Genomic DNA, 24,272 nt, shown 5'->3' on the forward strand with positions numbered 1-24,272 from the left:
TCCTAACAAACCTTTAAAAATATCTATTTAATTATCTAAAAGACTCTTGCAATTTATTCCCAAGTAAACTGCTACTTTGTCTGGAATCTATGCACGGTGCACATGAAGAAGATCTATAAGAGGATCTCTTTCAACTTGTTTACATCCCTCTCCAATTTTTCTTAAAGACTATATAGATGGGTTAAATTACAGGTAATATCAACGACGGGTTTACTAATAGTCACAATTTCCTGCATTATTCTTCCAGAAACATATGTCAAACATTTTAGTATGACTGTAAGAGAAAAGAACTTTCAAGTCTGTTCCTCTCCTAGTTCCCCCTTCCTTTACTTGGGCATGAAAGGAAAAGATATTGTACACTCTCACCGTGACCGAGTCATATTCACACTCTGCCGTAGAGGGCTCACTCTGGGCCTGTCTGCGATACATGTGTCTGTAATGAGACTTTCCACTGGCACTGCGTCGTCGTCGTCGTCTTCTGCTTGTCTGAAGATTGCTAGGTTCAATAGCGCCTGGAAAGATGAAGTTTACACAAAGAAATCATAGCAATTTCTATCGCTTTGCTCAGTACCAGTTCAAGAGCCTATCATGAGAATACACTATTCACAGTAGGGATCTGTTGCTGCTATGTTAGGCAAGACTACAACAAGCTGAAGAGAAGATGTGGATCATATATAGCATGTTAACAGACCAGCACTAAAGGGATTAATTTCAGAAAACGTCCCTCCTTTCCATATCATAGACCTGCATGTCTCTAGAAGATTCTGAACATGCTGGCATTGAGCACCACTTTCCTCAAACAGCCATGTACTTTAAGTATTGACCTGCTTCAATCATCCCAGCTGCAGCCTTGCTAGAAATTTAACACAAAGGTGTGGGACTTTTCCCTGCTATGATCCTTGTAAAATAATGCAGAACCATTTTCTTTTCAAAGCACATCATCAACATATCATTCTAAGGGCAAGTGGTTCTCATGACAATTAACAGCAATTGAAACATTCATTTTATATGGAGATATATACATGTAGAGTGCTTTATGAGTGCTCCTGAACCTAACCTCGAGAGGGGCATATCTTCAGAGAGCTTCATGGCCACTTTGTCTGTTCATAAATAGATTTGATCCTTTCAGGAGCACTATTGGACCGTTCTAAATGCCCTGTATAAATGGGGTATTACCTTCCAGTGAGAAGTCCTTGAAGACAACGATGACCAGGTGCTCAGGAGGAGCATGGAAGAGGAATTCCTTTTTGGAGTCCCCGTTGTAAGGGTGGGGATAGTTTGGGCTGGCAAACGCCCCACCGGCCTGGTTAGTCAGAACCTCAGCATCTGTCATAACATAAGAACATTTCTGATCTCAGTTTTGTATTTCATATGTCGTTGCTGGGGTGACAAGACCTTGTATCTACAAAATGTCAAATGTTCAGGAGAGCACAACAATATGGTAGCAAAAGCACTATAACAAACGGGAGAGCCTTTCCTTTGACATGCCGTGGTGTCTTCATTTTTGGAGGTAGGACAGCTAGGATTTGGACAGGACATCACTGAACTGATTGTAAGCCGATCAATCCAAAAAAAGTAATTTTCACCAAAACTTGAGATACAAGGTCTTGTCTCCCCAGTGACGATGTACTACATGAAAGATCTATAGTAGCTATTAGTTGCATACTATCTATTCCTGGCATGACATGATTTTTTTTAATGCCATTTTTGCATATGTTTATGCATTATTTGTGCAGTTTAAAGGCGATTCTCAAAATCTGCAAACACGAAACCATGCACACATATTACAGCTTGTACAGTAATCTCAAGAGTATAACCATGCATCACACTGAATTCCAGCAAGAAATGGGTGAATTAAAATGAAAACCACGTAGGAGGTGTGCTATAGACATGGCATCTACGAAATAAAATTCTCCTCCAACTCACCTGCTGGTTGGACTCTCTCTCTGCTCCTAAACTCAGCTTCAACTTGGTGGAGGGCAAAGGTCGGGCCATGGAAGAACTGAACTATGACCTACAGGTCAGAAGGTCAAGTCACAGTGTTCAAGTTTCTTATCTGATCAAGCAAGCATTTTTTCATCAAACAGGTATTGAAGCTCCAAGTGTTTATCGGCAAGAGGACATAATGTTCTAATCCTATACTTTCTAAATCTGCATGTACTGGATGGGAGCAACATGGCAATGGAATTGTCTTTCAAACATATTCAAGACTTGCTTCAAACAAGTTTTAGCAAAATATTTTAAGACAATGAAATTTGGCAAAAATCACTATTCTTATAAAGCTCTGTTAATGGCTCTACAATGCAGATATTACACTTGAAGTGTCCTACAGGTCTATAAGGTTATGACATATGTATATCTCTATTCTGTGGGGACATTTCTAACCTCATGAAACATTTCTGGGCCCCACTTTATCAAAAAATACCATTGATTATAAATTTCTTTAACACACAGGCTGTCATAGATTTATGATAGAAATCATCTACATAATCAATCATACCTCTTCATCAAACAGGGCCTTGGTGTTTTAATAGATGGATATCCTAAGAGAGTGTACCTCCTGGCCATACTGTTTACTGTTCCATGACAAGGGATTATTTGGGCTGAAGGTTGTGCCTAAAGACATGGGAGTCGTCTCAACCGAGGCTTGAACCCTAACCCTCATCATATGAAGAACTTATGTGACAAACTACAACACCTTCAGCCACTAAGAAATAAGTACATGGTTGGATAATGTTTTGCTCTGCGGGTCACAAAAAAGTCATTTCTTGGCATGTGATCTCCTCGAGATAAACACCTTACCTCGTTAGCATCTGAGGTCCATGAGAATGAAAGCCTTATCCTTTGACAGTACATATCATTTCTTCTCGTCGTCGTATCAATCGTCTGCAAAAATTAAGAAACACAACTTTGCATTAGCCCCAATGTGTATAATGCTATGGAGGTTTCTGTGCCAATCTAGTTACAGACCTGCCAAAAATTGTTTAAAGGCATAATTTACCATTTGCAGAGGAAACAAAAACCCAGCATAAGTGCTTTAAAATAGTTCTAAAATGTGAGTTAGGGATAGAAACAACCACTGTAAATATTTGTATCCATATAATCGATGTTAAGTATGGTTAAATACAAAAAGTGTGAACAATATTTATAATAAAAATGTTTCAAGACTAAACTGTCTACAGTTACGGTTTAATGAGATAAATACTGACATCTCCTTATATTTTGGGCTTTATTGCAAAAAAAAATTTATGTGGTAGGATGTTTTGAGATACAACGGACCTACACATACATTGTATGCATCAAATGTGATATCTTGAACATTTTTTTAAATCACTGCTCCCAAAGGTAAACAGGACCATTAATCTCTTTAAGCACACACACCGTGGGCCACTCTATAACTTATGCGCTAGAAATATGAAATCAAGCAATATTTGCCCTCCTTGATAAGAAGGAAACGTTTTATTGATGTATTTGTGTCCAAAAAACAAAAACGTTGACCACAAACTTAAATTTACATTGTACACTTCCATTAGATGCCTCATCTTAATTACAAATTTGATGAAAATTTGAGAAAAGTATGCAAACGCCACGACCTTATAGACTTTCTGTTCTTACATTGATGTAAAACCTCACAGACTGTTTGTCCTTACATTGATGTAGCTGTTGCAGTCAGCCTGCGGCATCTTGAGATTTCTGAAGACCAGCTGGACACGAAGAGACTCGTCTGGGTCGGTCCTTACCACCACGTAGCAGTTCTGGAGGCCGGTAGACATGGATTCCAGGGGCCAGGAAAAAGTGCCTCCGAAGCCGGCATCGTGAAAACGCTGACAGGCTGCATGGAAGTTGAACAGAGATGATGCACCAATGCATTGATGTGATAAGAATCAAAACAAAGACACGTTCAACTTGACAATAATTACTCATAATCTTGTATCGCGACCATTACCACCCCCCTCCCATCATAACAATGCAACAAGGTACCAAAGTGTGATGTCAAGGCCATTCATTCGCCATGGAAACTGGTTCTAAACGATCGCACCTAGCCTGAATATCTCTGAAGGCTATTGTTGCTAAACAATGCTCGCAGCGGGTTCCAACCCGAGCTCTAACAAAAGACTATGAAATCATCACCTCTATGCAAAACTCATATTTCAAAATGATATTAATTGGTACTGAGAGAAGTTTCTGATTGTAATGACAAGACACATACAATTCAAAGTAATTATTCTTGCATGACAATTTTTCTTTTAATATGGAATTAATTGACAAATCGCCCTCTGATGTAAATAGTCTAGTGGATATAATGCCTGACTGATGCTTGTCTCCCAGTCAGGTCTTTGGTTTAAGCCCAAGTTGATTAATTTTCTATCATGGTTACTGCTAAATGCTGAATATCAAAGTGATGTTTACTGTTGTAATGGAAAGGAATTTGTCAATCAGTTGCAATTAAAGGGATGGTACAATATTGGTGGAGATGAGAATTGGGCTTTTAACTTTTTGCGAGATACCAAGAAAACACTTATGAAAAAGTACAGAGCATACCATTTTAAGAAGAATTCAAAGTTTATTTGATGAAAATCGGGTTTGGAATGGCTGAAACATCCAAAAACAAAGTAAAACAAAGCGATCATAATAAAATGTGGGTCCCACACTTTATTAGAATTGCTCTGTTTTCGATATCTCAGCCATTTCAAAACCAATTTTCATCAAATAAACGTTGAATTCCTCATGGAATTACATGCTCTTTCATATTTCATGAGAGGTTTCTCATTATCTCACCAAAAAATGTTAGAAACCTGAAATTAGGTCTCAACCAAAACTATACAATCCCTTTAAAAGAACAGAAAAAGATGGTCCGGTTTGAACCAGAGACATACAAGCAGGTTGTGGAGCCTCCAATCTCCGGTAGTCAGCCTCAAACAAGATGTAGGTACGGTAGGGGAGAGGGGCGTGGTAGGCAACGGAGAGCTCGTTGGAGTCAGAGGTCCAGGAGAAAGGGAGGAGGAAGCCAGAGATCTCAATGAAATTTAGGTCACTGGTCCTTGGGTCCAGCTGGGGAGGAATGAGAAAGGAATCAAAATTCACCGAGTATTCATAATCAATGAGCTCAAAACTCATATTGCCTGCTATGATCCTTCTCTTAAATTTCTGTTTCCGTCATGTTTTGCAAGGGTTTTAAAATCTGCATTCCAACCTTAGTCCATTATTCTTGCTCCTGAGAAACCAAAAGGAATCGTTGCTCTTCTATCTTAATGTTGTTCTAGAGTCAATGCAAGCCACAAAGGATGAGCTGCTTTTGCTACAACATCCATTTCTCATAGATACCTGCCCAGGTATACTTGGGACTAAATCTGTAGTCTTCAACAGGTTAACATCATTTATTTTTTTGTGTCACTTGTCTTTGACAATCCCCTATTCAAGCAAACAGAGGGATTACCATTGAAAAAAAAAAAAAATCAGTTACCAACACTTAATGGTCTCAAAATGAGACGAAGTTTGAGACAATTTCATCTCGTTAACAAAATGCCCAGCCTGTCTCCATGGTAACCCATCATCCGATCCAAAGATATCTCTTACCATCATCTCGGGCGGGTTCTCCGTCTGAAAGATGTAAGATGAGAAGGAGACGATGACGCGGTCGTTAGGGTGGGCGTGGACAATGTACTCGCAGCCATAGTAACGGTACTCCTGGAGTGAGTTTGGATGCTCAGGATTGGTCAGGTTACCAGTGGGTGTGGTCTGGACCAGAGAGCAGTCTGTTTGGGAGAACGCCATACAGTGGTAGGCAAAATCATGTTAACCCGTTTAGGATCATATCCTTTGAAGCAACTCACTCCTTCTGGGAACCAAGTATACCCTGTTCCCAAAGCATCAACCCGGGAGACAAGAACTGGTTATACGTGCCTGTTTCCCAAAGTGCACACAAGAGGCTCTGCATTCATGGCCTACAGAAGTTACATTTATTTGTATTATATCGACGAAAGAACTGATTCTGATACAAAGACTGGAGTTTCTGCTATTAATATCTGTTCTTTTGCTGTGTCGAAATTGTGTGTATTTTTGCATAATTTATCTTTTCCAATATAGTGTGCTTGTTTTGCTGCAAAACTTAAATTAAAACATATGTAACAATGGAGGGTGAGCTCACTACATTTTTCTTACTTTCGCTGACCCCCATTCCACTGCCCTTACAGTGTAAAAGAAAAGAATTTGCGAGCCCAGCACACTCTCTATTCAGATCTTTGCTCGAGTATGGATTGGCTTGCTTGATAGCTAATTTCGCACAGGAAGATTACTGAGCTGTCTATGGTAGTATTTTTTGTTGGCAGGCTAAAAGAATCTAAGTAATTGTTTTGAAGGGCATTGAAGGTTCTCAGAGAATTGTGGAAGGAACAGGTAATGTCACCAGCTATTGTGGTACAGGATACTCAACAATGAGTGAAGAACATAAAATACCTGCATACTCTTATACGTACTTGGTAATGGGGAAGCACATAGAATAGTTTAGTGTTCTTAGATAATCATGTTTTCTATGGAAAATTGCCGAGTCTTGCTTGTCTCACTATTCAATTTAAAGAATAAACTTCATTTCCTCCTATTCTCTCAGTCTTCATTGCAAGTGACTGATATCTGCATCACAACAAAGATGAAAATATGGATGTATGAATTACATCCATATTGAATTATATGAATTAACCTGTTGAGCATGGACTGATTTTGCTACAACATGCTGCCCAGGTATACTCCGGACTTGTCCTCAATGGGTTAAGTGCTCTCACTTAATATTTTCCTCACAAATATGATGAAATTATTATCTGACTGCATGGAGAAGAGTTGTTCAGGAGGTAGCTTTACTACTTTGTATTAAAATGTTTCACTCCTATTGGGGGAGGGGGTGGATTGTATGTATGTGTGTGGGTTGCGAGTTTAGTTCAATCAGAGGAAAATGAGAGAAATGTGGATTACAGCGATACCTTCAAGATTCCTTCTCTCTGCCGTTACAAAAGCTCTCCATCCATCGTACGTCACGATGGCATCGGTTCTAAACCGGAGGATGACGGCGTTAGCTGTGGTCGTCCAGACAACATGATGCTGTTTGCCACAGAATGTCTGCAAGAAGGCAGTGTCTGGATTCTCAAGCTAGATGGAGAGATTCAGACCAAGAAGGAAGAATGCATAAACAGTGCTCAATCTACAGATTGACAGATCTACTGGAATGGTTTTTTTTATTCACCAAATCAGTTGATGTCTGGAAACAATGTCTATAAATGTAGAAAACCGTATAATTTTGACTATTGCAAACGCGGAGGTGTTTGCAAGAGTAGTATTTTGTGCTCCGTCGGGTAAAGTGAATTCGACATGTTTTTATAATTTTGAGGAATCAAAGAGATAAACTATCATTACGTATTACAAGCAAAGATATTTGAGCACTTTCATTTTTGCACTAGTTTAATGTTGCTCTAACAAAATGTGTGAAAATGGTCACTTTTACAGTATATCAAAATAGTCTTTGTGGGAGAACTGGTTATAGTACTGCACAAGAACTTTGTCTAACGTACATTATGGTCAGGTTTGTGAACATTGGTGTATCTTATTCGCCAGCGATAAGGCCGCACAACTCTTATAAAAAATAAAGCAGTAAAGTCGGGGTGAGGCGTATAGGCCAACACAAGCAAATTACTATATGTGACCGTGCACCTCAAAACGAACATAAAGTCGCACACACTGATTTTGTGTGAGGACTGAAAGTAAGTAAAATGGGTCAACCTAGCCGAACTTGACTTTTTCATATTTTCTGAAAGAGCGGGTCTTCTTTTACATTATGCTAAAATTTGGTATCATAAAACGGGCAGGAAAGTGAGTTTTTCTAAGCAGTTCATCTCGAACATTTTTGGTAGAATAGTGTGATTAGGTGTGTCTTTAGAATCCCTTTTTCATTTCTGAAAAACCTCGTCCACACTCTTCACTTTCAACTCTTATAACATTTGAAAGGATAGTGCTACTGCTTTGAAAGTTGGCATTAATTATGGACAGAATGTGTTAGTGAGGCATGCTTAATTTCAGTTTAGTTTGATAATCCCTTCATTGATGTTACTCTGGTGGTTTACTTCCTGTTTTTTGTCCCATCAATCGCACAGCCAGCACGGTTTGGTAAAGATTAAGCGCTTGAATAGACACCGTACCTCAGAGCCTCTTTTCTCAGTTCACACTTTTCCTGAGTTTGTGCTTTCTTTCCAATATTTAGATAGGTTAGGAGAGTCCATTTGATTTGAGTTATACATCATTTTAAAGCTTAAAGTCTGCTCTTTCAGAATATGGTCTTAACTAGAAATTCATGTCTGGCGACTTTTTGTTTGTTTCGAGGTGCAGGGTCACATATTATCTTTCCAACTCAGAGAATTGCCTGCCTAACTGAAACACAAAATCATGTATGGAACTATGCAATGTGTCGATTATTGTTATTGTTATTGCTCGGAAACATGTGGAAACATATAGAAATAACAAAGTTTCTTAGAAAGAACAACATAGAAAATAAATGAGGTCTTGATCAGAACAAAATCCCTCTGATTTTGTTTTTGTTTTTTCATCACCAAAGTCAGGATGTGGCTTAATTTGGCATTGCGGCTTTCTCGCCGGTGAATATGAAAAGTGAAAAAGGTCTTGCTAAAAGAAAAAAATAAAATAAATCTATAAAGATCACTTACCTGGACATAGTCATTAGCAAGGCACTCATCTTCCTCCAGCTCAAAGCTGTCGAACTCCACAAAGAGACGATCAAACGGGGCAGCATCCATGAAGATGTCACAGTACTCATTGTTGGAGTAGTCTCGATCACCAAAGCCTTGGGAACTCAGCTCTGTGGAATTATCCCTTGTCAGTGTGACACGTTTGTCACAATCTGGGGGGGAAGGGGGGAGTGTGTGGGGGGGGGGGGAGTGTGTGGGGGGGGAGTGTCGGGGAAAGGGAAGTGGGGGAAGGGAGAGGGGGAGGGGGAGGGGGAGGGGAGAGGAAAGGGGAAGAGTGGAGGGGATGAAATTCCATCAAGTTCACAGACTCAGTGATGCCTTCCTTAACCCTAATCAGGCCGAGCTTTTTTGGCTGTGCTAAAACTGGAAAGGGGCGTTACAGAATTACAGTGCAAAATGTCGAGAGGAGTGGGTGGGCGGATTCCACCCCCTCCCCCGGCCCTTTTAGCCTTAACCAATGAACTAGAATGTAAACTCATCAACGGTTGACTGCTGCAGTGCTCACTGGAAGAATGAGTAGAATGCATGTCATGTATACGTAATGAGAGAAAACACAAAGACTGCATAGGTCTGATCCCCACCCTACCCCCCCCCCCCCCAAAAAAAAAAACAAAAACAAGGAAAAGTAGAAATTACGCGGTGCGTAATATATGTCCCCGCCGGAAGTAGCATTTTGTAGCAAAATGTACAATACAGGTCACAAATCAAGTTCAAAGGTCAAAGAAGTCAAAGGTCAAAATTCTGTGTAGCAGTTTTGAAGCCCTCACCTAGTGCCATCACATAAAGCAAGCGGAATCGAAATCGGGTTAGAAATGGCGAAGGAGTAGCATTTTGTAGCAAAATGTACAATACAGGTCAAAAAATCAAGGTCCAAAGGTCAAAGAAGTCAAAGGTCAAAATTCTGTGTAGAAGTTTTGAAGCCCTCAATTAGTGCCATCACATAAAGCAAACGGAATCGAAATCGGGTTAGAAATGGCGAAGGAGTAGCATTTTTGTAGCAAAATGTACAATATAGGTCAAAGGTCAAGGTCAAAGGTCACAACTGAAATTCTGTGTAGAAGTTTCAAAAGCTCCCACATAGTGCTATCATATAAAGCAAACAGAATCAAAATTGGCTCATAAATGACAGAGAAGTAGCAAATTGAAGATTTTGATCACACATGGACGCACATACGGACACACGGACACACGGACGGACACACGGACGGACACACACACGTACGGAGCCCGTTTCATAGTCCCCTGCTCGAACTCGTTCGGCGGGGACAAAAAAAGGAGGTTTGGTAACTTTGCCATCCAATGGTAACTACCATCCTAGATAAGTAGACAATAATCAGAAAAAAAAAAATGTACTAACCTTCCATCTGGAAAGCTACATTCATACATGCTGGCAATTCAGTGTGTAATGTGTTAAATATACTTACATAAATATAACACCCAGTAAAACATGACAAAGTACTTCACTTTTCATTACAAGTTGTGACAACCATTGTGGTTGATATGCCGTTTTAATGATTGAATACTATAAATCCATCATTTTTGCTAAACAAATTTGAGGGTAAAGAAATGCCAGACTTACCACGTTGTATCCAGATGGTGAAGATGTCAGCCTCCACAATATTGGCTCCTGAGTGAAATCAATTGAAGATAGAAGCAAAGAGAATGATGCTTTGTGGATAAGACAGAGCCTGAAGTTTCTGTCCTGTGTTGACCTTCTAAAGAACTGATTAATTTTTCTTTTTTCATTTTTACACTAACTTTCATTTTATGATAATTTGTACATGAGAAATAGTTGTCAGGATATATTAGGCACAGCATATCACAAGAAATTGCCTATTGCATTGGCGATTACTGATTACTATTTTTTTATTTATCTATCACCTCTGTCACTGCCATTAGGATCATCACCAAAATGATCTTTATTCTTTGTTCCCAGTATCATGCTTCTTTCCTCTGTTCTCTATTTTGCTCTGGTTCAAGGAGATAATTACTGAAACAAAATACATACAAATGACCTCCATTTTCCTTTTTTTTCTCTATCTAAAAATGTCCTCCCTCTAGCTCTCCAACACCCTACTTCCCACCCCTCCCCAATCCCCTCCCCTTTTCCTCACCACTATCCCCCTTCACCCCTCCTCTACTCCCTAACCCTTCATCCACATGCACCCTCCTCCTCACCTCTTCCCCTCCCCTACGTCTCCCCTCCTCCCCATCCACCCATCTCTTCTCTCACCAATCCTCTTCCTCCCAACCCCTCTTCTCCAAATTCCTCTCCACTCTTCCCCACATCTCTCCTCCATCCCGTCCCCTCCCCCCCCCCCCCCCTCACCCCTCCATCTCAAACATGTCACCTGTTGTAGTCTCCCCTCCCATTGCTGCACTACTAATAAAGATGGCAAGGTTGGAATTCTCTGCCCTCCCTCTCCTCCCCACCCCTCTTTTCCCCCTCCCCTCCCCCTCCTCCCCGCTCCCCACCCAGAGTTGGAATACTCTGCCCCTCCTCTATTCCCCACCCCCTCCCTTTCTTACCTGTTGCAGTTTCTCCTCCCATTGCTGCACTACTAATAAAGATGGCAAGGTTGGAATTCTCCGCCCTCTTTCCTCCCCACCCCTATCACGTCCACCCTACTCTTCCCCTTGTACCTCTCATCTCCTTCCCCACCCCTACCCCCCCCCCCTCTAACCTGTTGCAGGTCTCTCCTCCCGTTGCTGCACTACCAATAAAGATGATAGAGTTGGGATTCTCTGCCCCTCTTCTCCTCCCCACCCCCTATCCCCTCCACCCCTCCCTTCTCTTCCCCCATTCCCTCCATCCCCTCTCTCACCTGTAGCAGTCTCTCCTCCCGTTGCTGCACTAACCGATAAAAATGATAGAGTTCATAATCCCTACCCCTCTCTGCCCCTCCTCTCCTCCCAACCCCCTATCCCCTCCACCCCGGCCAGCTCCTCTTTTCTCCTTGTATCCCTCCCCCTCCCCTCCTCCCCTTCCCACCCCTCCACCTCCAATAAGTCACCTGCTGCTGTCTCCCCTCCCGTTGCTGCACTACTAATAAAGATGATGGAGTAGGGATTCTCTGCCCCTCCTTTCCTCCCTACCCCTATCCCCTTCACCCCTCCACCTCCAATAAGTTACCTGTTGCAGTCTCTCCTCCCGTTGCTGCACTACTAATAAAGATGATAGAGTTGATAATTTCCACCTCTCCCTCCCTGTTCTCTGGAGCCTCATAGGTACAGTTTCTCTCAGAGTCCACTTCCTGGAGGTCCAGCCACACCCGACGGTCCTCGTCATCATCACAAGTTTCATTCGACATCAATGTCCTGGATTCAAAGAAAAATATCTGGCATAAATTGAGGCATTTCTACCTAGAACGATACCCACCCCATGGCATGTAATGGTAACATTTTTGAACACTAAAAACAGGTCAGCAATAAAGATCTAGATATTTTGAAGGTTATCTATCTTGTGTGACATTTAAATGCCTTGTTTTTTATACTCATTTCAAAATCCTCATTTATGTTTTTGGTGATGGAAAGACATGCTCTATTTGCTATGCAGATAATTTTCATACACTTTCCCGCTTTATCATATCTTACATAATGAAAATGACAAAAGTCTTTTTGACATCGCAGTAAATCAATCCTAAATATAAAATTTGACCCCCCCCCCCCATTGCAATACACACTAAAAACAGGTGGGAATTTTACAAATGGCTCAGTAACAGTTTACTGACATGAGCTCAAGACAATTCAGTCATATAGATAGCAACATGTATGCTTGAATAAATCTGCACATAATGGAATATAAACCCAGACCTCCAAACCTTTCTGACTGAAAAATAGGGATGATTTGGCTCAAAAGTGGCAAAGAAAGAGCATCCCCCATAGGAGTGTGGAGTAAAATCATCAAGAAAAATAAGAAACTCCCTTTGAAACAAGAGCTGAGAATGGTCAAATTTCAGAATCTTTCCTCCAAATTCAGAATGGTTGGGAGGTCTGCACTAAACCTGTATAGGAGCAAAAAGAGAGTAACAAACTAACTCAATCTCAAACTCCTTCTCATCATCGTCCTCGGCCAAGAGACCAAAGACGAGTTCATCACAGCTGATGGTGTTGAGATCCTCATAGCTGCTGTATATCATGTTCTCACAGTCAAACCAGCTGCTCAGGGTAGAGTCCAGGGCTTGGAAACGGAACGTTGCATGGATACTCCCAGCCGTGTAGACATCAATTTTGACCTGAAAGAGGACACAGATCAATGGTCCTTCATTGTCAGAGTCCAATTTCTACTAGCTCTTGTGCAGTTTTCAGGATCATAGCAGTACTGTAAAACAAGGAATGTTTGCGTGCATTTTGATTTCACGAATTTTGCTATAGCCAAGATTCTCAAAAATAAAATGCATGTGAAGGCTCTTGTCTACACTATATATGCATTGAATGCCAGACGCACTTCGCGAAAATTTCATGCCGTGAAAAAGGCTGTCGGCTCCATTTCGCGAAAATTTCATGCCGCTAAATATATCATGTTTTACAGTACCGGTATTTGTTTTGTTGCTTGTTTGTATCTATTCTGCTTCTTAAGTCAAAGTAAAATAGTATTACATAGTCGTAAGAAGCTTAACAAAATATAACTAGATTACAAAGGAGCAAAGCACAATCCTATGCGATATTACAGAATAGTCATCATGAAATATTCATAACCATATCAATCATAGAATTGCTTTTTATACCCAACACCTGTTGGAAATTAACATTGGTTCTTGCATCGCATGCAAATGACATCTATGTGTAACTACATCTCTTTCTGTACCTCTAGAATCAGAAAGCAGAAAAGAAAATATGAAATGTATGGTAATAGCATACCTCTTCAAAGAGGCATCCATCAACAGCAAACGGAGCCACACTGAATGACTGCAAACGGGGAAATTTGTGAGAAATTTTCCACGCCTTACCGGGCGAGGTGAACTTTGCATGTTTTTAGTTCCGCAAAATTACAATACAAGTAGCAATATACAAATAACAAGCTAAAAAATTGTGTGTTATCATTTTTGCACTAGTCTGACATTGTTAAACATGTGCAAAAATTTCCAACTTTTACAGTAAATTGCTGTAGTTTGATACCTTCCTGACGCCAATATCCTCCCAGTCTGGTACGTCCTGGTGTTTGTAGGTGGCCGTCGACCGGGTCAACGTGGTGGACTTGGCACTCGGACTTCTGGTGTTGAAACCTCGGTCCTGGAACAGAAATTTGTCCACGGCATCAACCTCGCCACCCTTGGCTACTCTGAAAACTATCTCCCAATCTAGAGTCCATGGGAGAAGAGAAAGAAGGGCAAAACAAGTCAAAATTACTGCCTTTGGGTGGTGAAGAAAACTAATTCCAGTCTAGATGCCATGGGGAGAGAAAGTAATATAGATACACAGACAATGTTATATCTGAACATTACAGGCCAACTTCTCACGCACAACTTTTATAGGTGTAGTCCAGCTAGCACCACTCTATATCTTTCAAGTCACAGGTTGAAACTACAGTTCGACCTCGATTATCCGGCCATGTCGGGACTGGCGCTCATGTGGATAAGCGAATTGGCCGGATATGGGAGACACAATGTTAATGTATATAGCTGCCGTCCAAGCTGACCAATCGCGATATGGCCTCTACTGCGCCGTGATTTACTGACAAGTTTTCCATCCATGTTCTTATGGTGAATTTATAGATCATGACTGCTTACTTTTACGATGATAATGTGGTGTGAATTTATGTTAGTTCTGTCGGGAATATTGTAGGTAAATCGTGTGAGTTTTGTAGAAATTTTAATTGAGTTTAAAGTCACTGTTTTTTCTCAATTTTTGGATGAAAAAAAAGAAGTCCTTCACTGCGTGAACGCGTCCGGATAATAGAGATTTCCGGATAAAAGGAGGTCGGATAATTGAGGTCGAACTGTATAATGTATCAATCATTTTGGAATACTATCACTGTGACAGCAATACTGAGGAGCACTATATGTTAGATACGAGTGGTCGATGATATAGTTGCATCAGAAGTTTGCATTCATTACAAAATCCTTTCAGAAATATGCAAAATATTAATGACCTGACATTGCTTACAGACATTTGATAATGGCAGCCAACGAAATAGTCTTTACTAATCTATATTTGCCTCATTCTAAGTCTTACACAAAAAAACATATGTATGTGAATATAAAAGACACTGAATACAACATTAATGACAACTTCTCCTAGACCCACCTGTCGGAGTACGTCTCTCTATAGAGCGATAGGAAGCGTTGAAGCCACGGTACTGCATTGTATTGTCCGTCTTGAACTGGACGAGGACCTCGTTTCCACGCGAGATGTAGGTGAAGACCGGGATACGCCCACAGTACATCTCTTCGTGGTTGTCTAGTATGTCAATGACCTGTCACAACCAAAGTGATTGAAATGTAATACAGTGCACTCACACTAAAACGAACACGGTTATAAATAACAAAACTCTCATAGAAATGTAGTAGAAATTCAGGTCCCACAATTATTAGCTTATTATGTTTGCATACTTGATTGTTCAGCTACAACAAATTTCAATGGAACAAAGAAATCTGCTGGTCTAGGAATTTAGTAAAACAGATGTCACCTGTTATTGAGTTTCATGAAAATCTTCATTTATGCACAAGTTATACTTCTTTAGGAGGTCCCAATATAATTTTGCAGACCATGAATTACAGTTGCAAAGCCTTTATCTTTGGTCATGAAGATACAATTTCATTTTTTTTCATGAAATAAATCACATTCTTAATATATTACCATCAAACAGTTTGAGATGAAAAAAAAGAGGAAAGAAACTGTCACCAAAAGTCTGTTGCAGTGTTAGCCACCAAAACTGACCTTTACAAAGTCCACACAGCTGGTGTAAGGGTCTCCAAAGTGGTTCTGGTAGTCGTTGAGAGTGCTGCGACGAAAGATTTCAATCGGGAGCGGAGCGCCGTAGTCATCTCGCTCCAGCTGGAACTCGTGGAACGTGATGATGAGGAGGTTTTGGGGAGTCGTACGGATGGCGTACTCCACCGATTCATTGGGAGGGTAGATGATGGGAAAGCCAGGAGAGGTGAAGAAGCCTGAATCCTCCTCCAGAACAATGATGTTGTCTGGTATTGTTACAGAAAGAAAGGGGAAAGCACACACTTTAGAATCATGCTCAAAACTTATCAATACTTCATATTACAATAGTGTTTCAATAACTTGTTACATATTAAGTAATCTACCTCAAATATACTGAACTTCTATACAATCAATAAAAAAAAAAAAAAAAAAAATATATATATATATATATATATATATATATATATATATATATATGGGTGAGAATTTTGAACGATGTACAATTGCCAATTTTCACACTCTTTCCCTTAGAACACACCAGGATGATCTAAGAAACGAGATTCTTTGACGTCATCTCAAAGCCTGGTAAATTTCCTTTCAGGAAATGTATGGTTTGGTTGACTTTTGACTGATATTTTTCATTTGACAAGGACTTAAAGCGTAAAAATACAGAAAAAAACGCTATTTTCACAATAATTTTTGTATTTCAAACCAATGATGTGCCTTTTTATGATACGTAGCATCTAATATCTGACCGTGTTCTGCATCTGACATATCATGGGTATGTACCACAAAATTATAAGAACATTATGAGCACGTATAAAATTACAGAGAACAATTGAAATATCAAAGTCCTAAACAGACGAACGTCCATGATGCTTTTATTTCTATCGCTGCTGCAAATTCTACTCTGTTGTCACAACTGTAATGTATACGAAAATTTGGTGTTCCACCCAATGTACATATCCTGCAAAAACTGTACGTCTGCTGCCTGTACATGGGACGTAACATTCTTTTATGCAAGATTATACTGAGTTTTCAACACGGACGTGCGTCCACTATTTACCAATAAAGATCGCAGCCCATTAAACGTTATTGGCGATATTGTTCTGAGTCGTAATCAACTAAGATCTAGCCACACGATAGTATGTATGTTTTGAGTTTCCTTCCATCCCTTGTCAAATGAGAGCCGATATTACATTTTTAGACGAACCTCCGAGAAAAAAAGAACGTCCGTGATGAGTAAAATGTTATCGAGTGGGGCACCATCTTGCTTTGATAGCGAAGGTACATTTTACCTTTGGCTCTTTGGCCGAGGAGCTGCATGTCATGTTAAGAGCGGACTGGGGCTTGTCTGCAGTTTTTGGAGCATACGATTCACCGAAAACCTAGCAAATAATTAATATTTTCTCTGAAAATTCACCTCCTAATCCCTCTCTGAGCAATATATATGTTGAAAGGGTGTCAAATTTCTTATAATTTGCATTGACAATACCTTTACAATTTTTTGAAAGAGTTAGGAAGGGTACGTACTCTCTGTCGATTGGTTACCCGTCCTGGAACATGACCCTAGTAGTAGAACGAACGTCCGTGACGTATGCAATCCGACTGATAGGGATAAATTGTCTCGAAAGTGTCCTTTTTTCTTTAAAACTTTTAGCTCCAATAGCGATAAATACAGTTTTACAAAGTAAACAATGAGCTTAGAGCAGTAGTTTCAGAAGTTTTTAGGCGGTATGTGATCACGATGAACAAACAGCTCAAAATTTACTCGCAATTTTACGCCTGTTTTCCCTCTAATTATATAAAAACAGCTAAACACTGAAAACCAAGTTATAGGAAAATGGAATTTTGCGTAATCTGTAATTTCTCTGCATTAAAATTTCTTTCTGATGAGGTTTTCGTGACAATTTGCACTGTTATAGGTTCTGAAAGTTTTACTCACGGACGTTCGCTCCGAGAAAGGAAATTTCTGATAATTACAAATATATCACTGTACATTCCATTAATGTTACTTGAAAATATTACCAAATCACTAAGTCTCTCATACCCAAAAGTGAATAACGTTCAGCATTCAATTTACCTGTAATAACAAAGGAAAACGTTTTGCTTACGGATGTTCGTTCGTATAATAAGTCCATGGATTACATAGTAGGAGATAGGGGAACAGTGCTAATTTTGAGTGATAGATGCTCTCCGTGTATATCTTTTGAGTACGGTAGCTGCCATCTCAAACAGAACACATCCAGTTTTGGTCTCCATCATGGACGTTCACTATAATTTTCACAATATTGTACACCTTAATACATTCTTATTTTTCTCTTCACAACGATTTTTCTCTCATTCCCTAAGTAGCCTGAACATGCTGCGACCAAACAGAGAGAAAAAACAAAAAACAAAACAAATCCGAAAAGTCACAAGGATGAAATGACGGAAAAAGTCTGTAATGGGCATGTGTCAAGAAAAAACGTAAAAGTTTCAAAAGGACGTGGAAGCAGTTGAAGGAAAATGAGAAGAAACAGAGAAGGGATCGAGCTCCAACACACAGAGAAAAGAATTGCCAGTGCACTCCCGTTATACCGAATTCCTCTGGAGGAGCTTTTTGTTTGTTTGTTTGTCTATTCTTTATTCATCGAAATGCCGTCATGATTATAGTCTGATGAAAGCACGCAAATCCTCCCTTTGTCATGACATGATGTTTTTTATACTCATCAATGAAAAGCAATGTTGATTTGCTGTTCTGTTTCAGATGTGCTTTTTTTTATTTTACTTTTAAGAGACAGAGAGATCGTCAAGTTGTTCGTGTTCTTGTGCTTACTTTGCAAACACATGTTAAACAAGTGATGATTAATTTAGTAATAGGTGTAAGGTCGCACTTTGATACGTTCGCTCTTCGAAAGATTTGTTACTCCGAATGGCCAAAGGTTTGTTATTCCGAAAATGAAAAAAAAAAAAGGTTCGTAGTTAATTCAGGAGGTTTTTTTTAAAAGTGTTCTTATTCCGAAAGTTTGTTAATCCGAAAATTAAATATCAAGGTTCACTATTCTTTATGTTCGTTCTTCTAAAAAGTGGAATGGGCCTGATATTAGTTTGGGTGAAAACGAGTTTTATGAGGTTTTGAAATCTGGAAGATTTGGTTAGTTTGTTTCTTCACATTTGAATAAACAAACCTGCTTTTTCATGTTCGATTAACAATCCTTTCGATTAGGCCTAACATTCGGAGATTCCTATCATTTAACGGAATAAAAAAGCTTCATGATTACTGTAAAACATGAAATATTCGTGGCATGAAATTTTCGCGAATTGGAGCCGAAAGCCTTTTTCGTGGCATGAAATTTTCGCAAATTGCTACTGGCATTCAATGCATGTAGTGTAGACAAAATCTTTCGCGTGCATTTTAATTTCGCGAATTTTCGGATGGACAAACCGTATGAATAACGAGCCTCCGAAATGACGCGCTAGAAAATGTTTGTTATAACGAATCATATTGTATAATATCGAATTCACAAACATCCATCCAAGTTATATGGACTTACTGTGTCTTGTTATGACGAAACTTCGGAGTATCGAACCTTATATCATTTCTGACTAATATAATAACACAGATTCTCCTCGGTAACAGTGTGTAACACAAGGAGCAAACGCAGAGGGATTTCCTCCTATACACATTCGTTTGACCTCCCAAGCTAAACTTCGTATTTCGATAACGTAGCACATTTCTTTTGTTTTTCTGTGTCAATTCTTTGTCATATTTAGCTGTCATCATGTTCGTTATAAGTAAATTTTGCACTGTAGACTTTAGATAACAAATTTAGGACCTGAATCTTTACATCGTGATTATGAAATTTTGATAAATATATTCGTTCTCAAGGATGGACTACGTCACTGAGATTACACGTACGTTTGTACATTCATTTACGAGAGATGGAAAAGGTATTTTCTTTGATTCCTCAGAATGGAAAGATAAACAAGCTTTTACAACTATTATTTTGGTAATATTCATCAAGGATTTTGCAGAGGAGTTTGTTCTGGACATGAAATCGCTGTTTGTTATGAATAGAATGCGTTTCCAACTCTAGAGAGCTGCATTGTTCAATATTTTGTTTGTTCCGAACGTCCGTGAGCTATATGTGAACCTCCGTGATGAAAACTATGCTATGTTTGTTGGGTTATAGAGACTGCCTAGATCAGATACATCTTAAAAAGGTATGCTATTATTTGGGAGTAAGGATTAAAGTATGGGATAGTGAAATAAGAGGTCAAAATATTGAGTTTCTGTAAAATAGGCGTAAAGTGGAGAAAGTGTTTAGCGGAAGAGTAATATTTCAACAGAAATGACGAATTGGTTAAATCATCAGATGTCTACCATTACGTACAAGTAACGAGTACAAGCTTGATATTCTGCCAACACATACACATGTCCCTTAAGATATTTCGTTGCGATTTTGAATTGAATCAGATCGTTGCAAACTATGCTAAATGGTATTTAAATGCATGTGCAGTACTATTCCTCACGGAAGTTCGCTGCTCTGGACATGGTAAACTTCCGCGGCGAATAAAAACTTGTTCCTCTGAGAAAATCCTAGTATAATTGGGTTCATATTAATGCAAAGTCCATTTTATTACAAACATGGAAGCTTCATTTTGAACTCAATAGTAATATAAAAACCAAGGTGTACTATGTAAACTAGAAAATAATCAAATCAACGTTATAAAGTAGTCAGAAATGGCATGCTGACCTGCTTCCCGATCCATCAACTCATATGCTAGCAGGAAACCAGAGTAGACTTGCTTGGCGTCCGTTCGGAATGTGATCCAAACTTCATTACTGTCTGACAGCCAGGAGAAGGAATGCTGTTTGCCACAGTACACATCAAACCGACGGCTGTAGAAGTCCTCTACCTAGTATGACACAGACCAAAAAAACAAACAAAAAAATAGTATCCAGTAAACTTGTAGATCTGTGCAAGTTATGCCAATGATTTTGTCAGGCTTGAAGGACAACCCCACCCTCAGTCAGAATGTCACTAATCCCAAAGAATTAAAAAAACTAGAGAAACATTCTGAGAGTGCAGACCTCCACCAAGCAGCTATACTTTCCACCAATGATCTTGTTCTTTTGTAGAGATCAGTGATTTCCATCCATATGTACATGTATGATGCTGAATATCGTTCATTGACCCTACCTGCCAAAATATCGAAAATCCTTCGTAACATCCATAAGTTTCTGGATCACTACTAAAATTAATCATCTATTCCGTGTGTCATTCTCAACCTTTCCTCCAAGTTTCATGCAAACCTGTTCACAACTTTTTTGATTTATTCTGCACAGGGACAAACCAACCAACCAACAAACAAACCAACGGTAATGAAAACATAACTCCTCCCTTGGCGGAGGTAAAAATACCAAGTGCAGTTTTCACCAAAAAAGTCAATGAACCTATGAAAATCTTACCTTGACGTAGTCAGCTTCACAGTTTGGTCCCGGCTCCAACTCAAACTCATCAAAGTAAAGGATGATACGATGCTCTGGGTTAGCATGGAGGACATACTCACAGTGCTGGTTGTCGGGATAGGCATTGGGGAAATTCAGCGAGTGAAGGAAGCCCTCTTGTGGCAGAGGTTCCTCAGTGTCGGGGTCATTGACAAATCCAGTAAGGTCAATGAACTCGTAACAACCTTAAAAGAAAGTTGTTTTATTGAAACTACATTGGAATATGTTTCACCGACTACAATGTATTTATACAAATTTTCAGCAAGGAATGCTTCATGTATCAGATGATATGGATCACATATATCAGATTATATCTATTCTGTTGCATCCAAGCGTCAAACAAATCCAGGATGTCATCTCCTAGCCATCCTTCTTCAATATCATCTGATGATTGTTTTTCACATGACATGTTATAGTTGTCGACATTCACATTCGATGACAAATTATAAATAATTAATTGCATTTATTTGCTTGTATCAAAAACAAGTTTGATCTACCAGGTGGTATACAGCTTGTAGTTATATCACTGAAATTAGAATGGTGTCAAAAATTAAACTTAAGACAGCATTCATAAGAGTTTGACACTGGTTGTTATTCCAGATTTCATTTGATTTTGAAAAAAACAAACAAACAAACAAAACAAAACATGGGTCAATCTGTTTACTTGGTTGCTTGGTAATGGTGGTGTAGTTTGCAATAAATCGGTTGAAGACGAGGGAGTACGCTGTGATGAACTCCACAGTGACACGATCCGTCTCCGAGACCCAAGCAAACGGCTTCTTAGTCCCGCAGTAGCTGTTCTGTCTGCTGCCACCATCTGAGATCTGGACATTAAAGGGACATTTTCTCCAAATGAATACAAAAATGGATTGAGTGCAGGGAGCAATAATAGTAGCATGCATCAGTCAAGTTTGTGAAAAATCTGATAACCAGTTTAAATGTTGTGAATTTGTAAAGTTTCAATGCCACTAAGGCTAGATGAGAAGATTACAACAGTTTAAAACTTCACTGCAGGACGATATTAAAGGAAATGTAAAAGAGAATACCACAACATTTCACTTTTGATGAAAAGAGCACTTTCATTTGACTTGTAACTGACATATGATATGGGTAATATCATCCCTTCTGCTATTTTAATGAGGTTATTCAATATTACCCTTTCACTATGCTAGAAAGTTAATTCTCTCATATTTTCGTCGTATCAATGTTCTGGACTGATGTCACAAGCTGTTGTAATTTTCTCATCCAGCTATGGCGGCACAGAAACTGTAAAAAATTTATAACTTTGTACAGATTGTCTAATTTTCTTTAAACTTTCACTTACAGGTTCTCTTACTACTGCTGCACTCACTTAATCCCCTGTATATTTGGGGAAACTTCCCCTTCAAGCAATTAAAGACGTGATCCACATAAAATCAAACAGCTCAAAGCTCATCGATGCAACTTCTCCACTGAGCATCACTGTGTATTTAAAACCAATTAAGTGCAATCTAAACATCTCTTCAAGGTAGCTTTATCCACTTTCATAAAACATTTGATTTTTGATTGCAAGAATTCCCTTGATCAAGTTCGGTTAGGATAGAATAGATTAGATACTGTATTAGAAAACAAGCTTTCATTTGGCACTGAGAAATAAGCAGGATTCCCAAATCAAATTATCGCTATTTCCTCCAAGAAATCCAGTGCCGATCATCAGCAATTCAATGTGAAGTGATTTAATCATTAGTTGAGTCAGTGTTGATAGCTGATTGTTTGTTGCTACCAAAATAGAGTGGTGAATCAGATACAATATTTAAAACATGGTCATTATGCAAACTGTATAATATCCAATGATAAGTTACAGCACATTCTCTGAATGCAACTAAACACATCTCCAGTGCTGAAAGAAAAAAATGTGTTACAATGAGGGATTTCCCCTAACATCACATCATCACCTTTCTGTAAGTAAAATTTGATATGTATTTCCAAAACTACAGGTATATGTCACCTCTAGGGGGAAAAAATGCATATATTCATTGAGGACTTGCTAGATTTTTCCACCCACCCCCCCCCCCCCCCCAAAAAAAAAAAAATATCATGTGTTGCATAATTGCTAATTCCTAACCATAAATCTACTGTTGCAATACCATCATCAATGAAAATCTAATAATAAATGTGCAAACATTTCCAAGGCTAGATCCAAAACATAGCAGCCTAATTCACAGATGAATTAGGCTTTAAAACAATTGTGAAACATATTGTTACAATGTATGTTTGAGGACTAATTCAGGGTGCTACATAACTTTTTATTTTTTACCACTTGTCTGGTCAGGCAAGCAGATTTCCAAATTGTTGAAAAACGCTAGCCCGAAAAGAGTGTAAACATATACAAAAATGATAAAGAAAACCCCCTGTAAGTTAAGGTTTATAAATCACAATCATTTGACTAAACTGCACATGTTGGTTTGCATGATTAAACACATTGGAATAACAAATTTGTTTTGATCAAGTGTTGGTGATGCATTACATTCGGGCTTCTTCACATATTAAGTGCTGGAGAGCTCCTGAAATGAAATTAAAGTGCATTGCATCCCTCCACAGTCATTATCTTTGGGCTTTTGTAAAGTTAACTTTGTGACTTTGAGGGGGAAAAGTAAAAAAAAAAAAAAAAAAAAATTGCTTCAAACCGGTTTGCTTGTCCAATCTGAATGAACATGTTCTCTCATTGTTCCAAAACACCTGCCCGACTTTTATTTTCACTTGACCAGGGCAATCGAATCGGGCAAGTGCTTACATAGCTACATAGCACCCTACTACTTGAAGTGATCTTCATCACCTCTAGGAGGTGAGGTGGGGAAACCCACCTCTAGGAGGTGGGGAACCCACCTCTAGGTGGTGGGAAACTCACCTCTACGTGGTGGGAAACTCACCTCTAGGAGGTGGCAAACTCACCTCTACCAGCACGCCACAGAGACAGACATCCTCCTCCGTCCTGGCTGGATGGAAGAGGTCAACGCCCTCTAGGACAAACTCTGAGAACCCAAGCAGAATTCTCCTCTGCGGGTCGACATCAATCACTAAACGGCAGTACCTGGGGAGCGGAAACATTTAATATGAAGGAAGCTTTATATTAGATTTACTTCACTATTTCCATTTCATCTTGTTTTTTCCTTTCATAC

General features: G+C 39.3%; 1 protein-coding gene across 1 annotated transcript in view; it reads right to left on the bottom strand.

Moving 5' to 3' along the window:
• LOC139722287 (cubilin-like) overlaps positions 1-24,272 on the bottom strand; it is a 66,940-nt gene that overhangs the window by 20,786 nt on the left and 21,882 nt on the right. The window contains exons 5-23 of the mRNA XM_071633595.1: positions 24,046-24,184; positions 21,779-21,938; positions 21,076-21,299; positions 20,360-20,522; positions 15,627-15,886; positions 14,994-15,162; positions 13,866-14,047; positions 12,786-12,982; positions 11,881-12,065; positions 10,327-10,374; positions 8,706-8,899; positions 6,975-7,140; positions 5,578-5,756; positions 4,878-5,052; positions 3,651-3,832; positions 2,803-2,886; positions 1,927-2,014; positions 1,177-1,326; positions 367-512 (exon numbers count right to left, since the gene is read on the bottom strand). Coding sequence (XP_071489696.1) covers positions 367-512; positions 1,177-1,326; positions 1,927-2,014; positions 2,803-2,886; positions 3,651-3,832; positions 4,878-5,052; positions 5,578-5,756; positions 6,975-7,140; positions 8,706-8,899; positions 10,327-10,374; positions 11,881-12,065; positions 12,786-12,982; positions 13,866-14,047; positions 14,994-15,162; positions 15,627-15,886; positions 20,360-20,522; positions 21,076-21,299; positions 21,779-21,938; positions 24,046-24,184 — 3,091 coding nt within the window. The remainder of the gene's footprint in view (positions 1-366; positions 513-1,176; positions 1,327-1,926; positions 2,015-2,802; positions 2,887-3,650; positions 3,833-4,877; positions 5,053-5,577; positions 5,757-6,974; positions 7,141-8,705; positions 8,900-10,326; positions 10,375-11,880; positions 12,066-12,785; positions 12,983-13,865; positions 14,048-14,993; positions 15,163-15,626; positions 15,887-20,359; positions 20,523-21,075; positions 21,300-21,778; positions 21,939-24,045; positions 24,185-24,272) is intronic.

This window comes from Diadema antillarum, unplaced genomic scaffold, assembly GCF_040938485.1.
Source record: "Diadema antillarum isolate AM-2024a unplaced genomic scaffold, OU_Dant_1.0 scf00000163, whole genome shotgun sequence".
Taxonomy (NCBI): Eukaryota; Metazoa; Echinodermata; class Echinoidea; order Diadematoida; family Diadematidae; genus Diadema; species Diadema antillarum.